The 6,967-nt window shown below is 45.0% G+C and overlaps 3 protein-coding genes across 3 annotated transcripts; 1 reads left to right on the forward strand and 2 right to left on the reverse strand.

The window, feature by feature from the left end:
* Window positions 1–892: 892 nt before the first annotated feature.
* On the reverse strand, window positions 893–2,855 carry LACBIDRAFT_336188 (uncharacterized protein; the record flags this gene model as incomplete). The annotated part of the gene is made up of 7 exons (XM_001891120.1): window positions 893–1,143; window positions 1,370–1,414; window positions 1,436–1,802; window positions 2,229–2,372; window positions 2,507–2,553; window positions 2,609–2,771; window positions 2,799–2,855. The coding sequence occupies 7 exons, from the start codon at window positions 2,853–2,855 to the stop codon at window positions 893–895; spliced, it is 1,074 nt and encodes a 357-aa protein (XP_001891155.1).
* Window positions 2,856–3,098: 243 nt separating this feature from the next.
* On the reverse strand, window positions 3,099–3,563 carry LACBIDRAFT_309336 (uncharacterized protein). Its single transcript, XM_001891121.1, has 2 exons — window positions 3,369–3,563; window positions 3,099–3,304 (listed from the first exon to the last, which is right to left on the reverse strand). The coding sequence occupies exons 1-2, from the start codon at window positions 3,484–3,486 to the stop codon at window positions 3,165–3,167; spliced, it is 258 nt and encodes an 85-aa protein (XP_001891156.1). The 5' UTR covers window positions 3,487–3,563; the 3' UTR covers window positions 3,099–3,164.
* A 1,997-nt stretch (window positions 3,564–5,560) lies between these two features.
* Window positions 5,561–6,751, forward strand: LACBIDRAFT_309337 (uncharacterized protein; the record flags this gene model as incomplete). The annotated part of the gene is made up of 2 exons (XM_001891119.1): window positions 5,561–5,752; window positions 5,804–6,751. 2 exons carry the CDS (start codon window positions 5,561–5,563, stop codon window positions 6,749–6,751), a joined length of 1,140 nt encoding a protein of 379 aa, XP_001891154.1.
* Window positions 6,752–6,967: the final 216 nt, after the last annotated feature.

A 6,967-nucleotide genomic window follows, 5' to 3' on the forward strand; every position in this document is an offset into this window, starting at 1 on the left:
GTAGTTTGTACCCAGAAGAATCGAGACGCAGAGATCGATCCCAAACAGCACCTGAACCAGAAACAGGGTCTGCTTCACACCATCGAACCACGCTGAAACGAAACACAGCGAGTGAAGCCCAGCTGGACGCGTTACAACTTGGTCATAACATGTGTATGCCGTTGTAGCAGACACAGACGGTGTGTCGCAGATCGCGGTCCAAGATCTCATACGAATAAATCAGGTATTGGATGAACAGATGTGTAAAAAAACTCGTGCGGGACGGTGAGCCTTCTCGGTCCGGCAATTCCTAAATCAGCTACTTAGCTCCAGCTTGACTGACGAAGTATACTTACGTCCCAATTTATATTTCTCTATCTTTATTTCCATTCGTTCCCAGTGTATCCTGTTATATTTCTCTTTTGTTTCTGATTGACGACTTATGGATCAGAGTGTATCATTCAGGGAGAAAATGAGATAATAATAAAAAAGATTTGCGCTCCGTCTCCGGTTGTACAATAGTCGGTAAACGCATTGGAAATATTCATACATGCACAACGGAAGAGCGCCGCAATGCGCTAGAGAAAAAAATTGGTATGCTCTAAATTTGATCATTGAGGCGTTGTGTGAATTGTCATTCCCATCTGGATAGGGAAGAAGGGTAGACTTATGCATAGAAAACACAGCCTAATCGAAGACGTCACACCCATAATCTTGGTATCCCTCCCGCACAAACGTAATGATATGATCTGTCACGAAATAATTAGGAAGGCTCATACGAAGAAATGATAGGTGGCTTGCCTCCCAAGGTCCGTGTCGTGGAACCTACTTCACAATAGCAGTAATAATCTAGAGGACAGGGTCTCGGCTTCAAGTTGTAGAGTAGAAAGAAAAAGACACGGCGCTTACAGATCTATTTCCGTCTAAAAACCTCAATCTCTTCTCGCGCTTTAATTGGGTCGCACTTGACACCCATCACGTCAGGATATTCGTGTCTGAGGGGGGGAACAATAACGCTCTCAAATTTGGCCTCAAAGTGTCGCCTCCAGTCTCGCAGAGTGTGCACATAGTGTGGCCCAATGTTGAAAATGGAGTCAACGAGGCGTCCTTTGGAGCCAGATTGAAGAGTTTGAAGGAGGAATGTAAGGGATGGCAGGAAACCCCCTGGAAAGACTGGTTCACGTTAGCCTTCAGAATTGGACAAGTTCTCCGATGGTACTCACTCTATATTTTACCGATTTTAATAAGAATTCAAGTTAGATTTGTGTTCGGCTAGACATTGAGCGATGCACCCATTTCCGAATAAAGTCTATTTCATGCATGTATTTTTCGAATCCTGTTGAGTGGAGTGGTCAGCTTCTTCTCCAGGAAAACGACAGTATATACTCACGAGCCTCAGGTAGTATAGTAATCACCTGAATCTGTTTGGCAATGTCTGGGCCAAGAACTCATATACGGTCCTGCGCTAGCGACTGTTGTTGCACAGAGCATATCAGGGTGTCCACCATCACATTTGGGTATTGCTGGACGATAGTCATAGCCATAGAACCCCATCCAGATCCGATTTCTAAAACACGGTTTCCATCGCGTATCCCGGCTTTTTTGATGATGTGCTGTAATTTACAAGTCTGAGAGTTTTCAGTTCGTCTTCGGGTCCTTCGTTCTGTTGAAATAGAGTGATCCCATTGAGAGGTATCTGGCCCGATTCTGCTGGCGTTTCGGGTTGAGAGAGTGGTGGGGATAAAGGAAGAGTTTTTCGGGGGTCCAGTAGGCTTTCCAAGCTTTGCCTGCCAGTCCACTTGTGGGTGCTGGTGCTTTTTCATCTAAAATCGCTATCAAGGTCTTTGAAGATACCACATGAGTATGTTATATCTTCGGATAGGAAGCCTGAAAGAGTCTGGCCTTTAGACTGGCCCTACGTATGAAGCTATTCAAGACGCACTGGCAAACATATCATTGAAGATATAATAATGGGCCGAGATATTCGATCGCGAATTTCCAATGGTATTGAGAAAACGATAAGAGGTAAGTTTTTGGGAAAGCGAAATCAGGTATGAGAATCGGGAGTTCAGATTAGAGAGGTTATCCTTATTGATGAGAAATATTTGCCTGGCATGTTAGCCCTTGTGAACGATATGACTTCGCTTATTAAAACTGACCTAGAATAGTGATATCAAATTGTCGCACTGCACATCTCCATACATAAACGCTTTGGCAAACCCGAGGTTGCTCGTTGTACACAAACGAACCCAGAAGTTGTCGTTAACAACCCTAATCTCAGCCTTGACGCCTGCCTCATCATGCTCAGCGTCTTCTGCAGGTAAGGTGTAGGTTTGTCGATTTGTCACATTTCGGAGTTGTCCAACACGAATGTTCTGCAAGAGCCTAACTCCCTAGTTATTTGGAGGTCAAAAAGTGAAAAGGAAGTTGAACATACTTCACGACAACTTCACGACGGCAGCCTCAGCCACTTTGATGACGGGTGACCATCCTGTTCTTACACTGCCTCAAGGACACCGCTGCAAACCCTGTCAGCCAACGCGATGACGGAGAATGGGTGCTTCGCTGGCGTATCTTGAATATAGGAGTGAAAGGAGGAGTGATGGGCGCGCAAAGTGCTGATGCTTACCTTTATAATAATCTTTTACCCAGTAGGGAACTTGGTCGCTGGATTCCGTCCGATATGACGACCTGATTCCGATCACGATGGCTCCATCGAGAAACGTCACTTGAATGTCACGTAAAATGCCATGTTGGCTTATCTGAGAACCCTCCTTCTCGAGGAAACCGGTCTGCATGCGGCCAACGATAAGACTTACCTTTGAGGCTTGCATGTCCAAGTAAGTAGTTTTTGTCGAGACTTTGTCGCTGTACATCCTCTGATCTCAATACATGTACATCACCTGCCTAGTCGGCCCCCGCTTGACATCTTCCACATTGAATACTGACCTCGGTGCTCACCCAGATCCTCAACGGCAGCCTTCCCTAAGCCCTTGTTCCTAACCGATTCTTTTTGTAGGGGTTAACATTCACTCGTCGTTGTAGTCATAGTGTTGTTGTTCTGTTTTTTTTTGGTCGACATTGCTTGAGTTGAAAACTTGCGCAAGTTCCGTGTTGCGGTGGAGCAATCCGACGCCGTAGGATTTGCGTGAGAGGCCAGTATCTTCCAGTGAACAAATCGTTCGTCAGCTGGTGGAGGAGGAGGCATAGTGGAGTTGTGGCTGATTCGGTGAATATGCCGAGTTTGCGTGAGTGTAGCTACTTGGTGCAGGCTCGGGTCCTGCCCCCTTTCTCCCATTATAATGATGCGCAAGATACGGGTTATCTTTGGGGTTGGTGCCAGCCATGAGTGGCTGGTGGTGGTTTGATGTCAAGTGAGCACGACTTGCCTTTGTCATGAGCTAATGGCAACTCAAGGGTCATGCTTGCTTGAGCTTGATAGCAGACACTTTGTTGTTGCTGGGCACATTCCCATCTCCCTGTTGAATGTTGAGCTTTGGTTGCCATCAGGTAGTCGTCGTAACATTGAGGAATAGAGTTCGAGTTCGTCGTTGTACGCTTTGACGACGTCGTGGATGGAAGGTGTCGAGGTAAACAGCAAATAGCCTTATCAAGCAAGTATTACTTAGATCCGAAAAGGCTGCTATATTAAGAAGTTTCTTCACCTCGTGGCATCAACATATCTTCTACATATTTGCTGCACATATATGGTTGCCTTTTGTAGAAATATCTTCTCTGAATATCTTCGACGTTTGTCCACCCCCAAAATTCTTAATAATTCCGATGGAAAAAAAGTTATAAAATGAAATAAAAGATTTTAAATATCTTTCAAGTAATTTCGGCAGTTAAAAGGTAGCATTATTATTAATATCTACCCCATTTTTTCACGATAATTCCAGTGGATGTATAAGCCAGGGCCCGCAGTGTGGTTAAATAGCCAGCCAATGTGGCAGTGTCTCTTTTTCATGGATTAACAAAAGCTTAGGGGCAGACACATCAGTAAAATGACAAATGAGGAGTGCAAATGGTCATATGAGACATGATGTTGATCAGGTTGAAACGGCTGGTGATAAATTTCATTATTGAATTTTTGTTGAAATTTTTACGACATTACCTCTCATCTGACAAACTCAGCCATGGCATCCAACACTGAAGGGACTTCTCGGTGTGGCTTCTGTGGAAAGACCTTGCCAAATGCTTCAGCACTGAACAAGCATATTAAACGAACTATTACCTGCAACAAAGCATCACATCAGGAGTTTGGAACCTATATTGCCAATATCTGGAATGCACCTCAAGCGCCTGCCACAGGCCCATCTGGATTTTCTTTGGAGCCTGCCCCTGAAATGGTTGGACCACCTATGCCGATTGAAGGCAAATCCAAAACATCTGAACCTGATGATCAGTTTGATCAAGATCTTGAGGCCAGTCTCAACATACCTGAACCTCCAGCAGATTCTCCTCCACCACAAACTCCACAAGCTGTACAACCAATGAAGAGATTCCAGATCAGGATACCTATCCCAAGTCCCACATTGAGTATTTTCCCAAAGATAGAAAAGCCAGGGCTGGCTGGGGTTACGGTGTCCCACTTTTTGAGCGCATTCGGCATGAGCAGGAGGAGAGCAGTGCGTCATGGTGGGGACCCTTCGATAGTGAGGAAGAATGGGAGCTGGCAGAGTGGCTGATTCAAAATGTCGGCCAGAAACAAACTGATGCCCTTTTGAGGCTTCCTATAGTACGTGATTGTTTCACTGACAGCTGTCCCCGTGTTTACTGATGGAGCATCAAAAATAGACAGCCAATAGAACGAAGCCCTCTTACCATAACAACCATAGTTTTCTCAAGAAAGTTGATGCCCTGCCGACACAAGGAGCACCATGGACATGCGATATTGTTAGTGTTTAAAGGTTCAGTTCAGTCCGGTTTTTTGCCCTGAAAACACGCAACCGTGGACCGCAACCGGTCCAGGACCGACCCAGATATTGAGGGAACCGAATCGAACCACCTAGGACCGGTCTTTTGCGGTCCATGATACCGGTTCAGACCGATCCAGACCGGTTTTTTGCGTATAATTTATTATACCAATATAAACCATTTGTATCTCAACCATTATTACTCTGAAAAATAAACGGGTTATATAAAATAGTAAAGCATATAGAAACCCGTCATTCTACCAATTTTCAAGAGATTTAATGAACATTTGACATAGCTATGACTGAAACCGAATTACATCTCCTAGAGACTCGGGTGAAATATGGATTTGGTTATATCTTTCTCAATTCTTAACCGTTTTTGATGAAACAAAAACCCAATAAAAGGCAATAAACGTGGTTACAAGGCTATGTAACACATGTGACCGTTTAACCGGTTGCAACCGATTAAAACCAGTCTTTGAACGGTTTTAAAAGATTTTCGAAATGAGGCAACCGGCAACCGGACCAACCCCGAATTGGGGCAACTGCAACCGAAAAAAAGACCGGACCATGGTCCGGTTCAGTTCGGTCCACCGGCTTTTTGCGGTCCTATGGACTGAACCTTTAAACACTAGATATTGTAACGGCACTGGGGGATTGAACTGATGAAGAAGGAAAGCCAATGCCACCAGAGAAACTCAAGGCGAAATCCTGTGGATTGTGTGAAGGAGTTAATGAGTAACCTAGCTTTCAAGGTAGTGCTAAAATACGCACCTGAGCATGTGTACTGTGACAAGGAGGGGAAGATTCATGTCTATGACAAGATGTGGACTGGTGATTGGTGGTGGGACACACAAGTACGTTGCACTGGAGCTTGCCAGACAACCATGGACTGATCCCCATGACAGTGGAAGCTTGATGTGGGGGTGACAATTGCTGCTCTAATTATTTCTTCAGACAAGACTCAACTAACCCAGTTTCAGGGTGACAAGAAGGCCTGGCCTATTTACCTTACAATTGGAAACATTGAGAAGGATAAGCATCGTAAACCCTCGGCCCACGCCACCATCCTTATTGGGTATTTGCCAGTTGCAAAATTGGACAATTACACCAAAGCAACATGTTCTCAAGAGGGCTACCGACTTTTCCATTTCTGCATGAAGAAACTGTTAGCGCCTCTCATCAAAGCTGGGGAAGAGGGTGTCAATGTTACCTGTGCGGACGGCATTGTTCGTTGGGTATTCCCAATCCTCGCTTCGTATATTGTGAATTTTCTGGAGCAGTGTCTTGTTGCATGCTGCAAAGAGAGCTACTGCCCCAAGTGCCGAGTGGAACCAAAAGATCACAGGGAGATGGTGGACTCCTTGCTACAAGAACAAGAATGTAGCAAGACCATTTTAAGTCACAAAGAGACTGGGCGGCGTGTTGCTGCTTATGATAACGAGGGTTTCCGCCCTGTATGGAAGCCATTTTGGGCCAACCTTCCTCATATCAATATCTTCACATGTTTCACACCCGACATCCTTCACCAGCTTCACAAGGGAGTCTTCACGGATCATCTAGTCAGCTGGTGTGTTGAGCTTGCAGGCAAATATGAGATAGATGCACGTTTCTGCAGTATGCCTAGTTATCCAGGCCTTCGACACTTCAAAAATGGGATCTCCCACATATCCCAGTGGATGGGGCGAGAACACAAGGAAATGCAATGTGTCTTTGTCGGTTTGCTGGTGGGTGCAGTACAACCTGCTGTTCTGTGGACTGCATGCACAGCTATCAACTTCATATACTATTCACAACTGCACATACAGTTGAGTGCAAAAAGAATGGACCACCTGTCATTTTCTGGTTCTTTCTGAGAATCTATTGTAGTCTAAATGTAGTTGTGTATTCCTCTACATTATGTAGTTGTATTACACTTCCCTTGGTATGGGCTAATTTGGGTGAAAGCTGGAGCTGTGATGAGGTTTTTGTTCTGATGGCCATTTTCAGCACCTGTTGAAAAAAATATGCGCTAACTGGACAGAGAGCTAAAATGTACCTCGTTAGCCGAAGAGCCCATCAAAGAATCAGTG

The sequence above is a fragment of the Laccaria bicolor genome, genomic scaffold (genome assembly GCF_000143565.1).
Source record: "Laccaria bicolor S238N-H82 LACBIscaffold_400 genomic scaffold, whole genome shotgun sequence".
NCBI lineage: Eukaryota > Fungi > Basidiomycota > Agaricomycetes > Agaricales > Hydnangiaceae > Laccaria > Laccaria bicolor.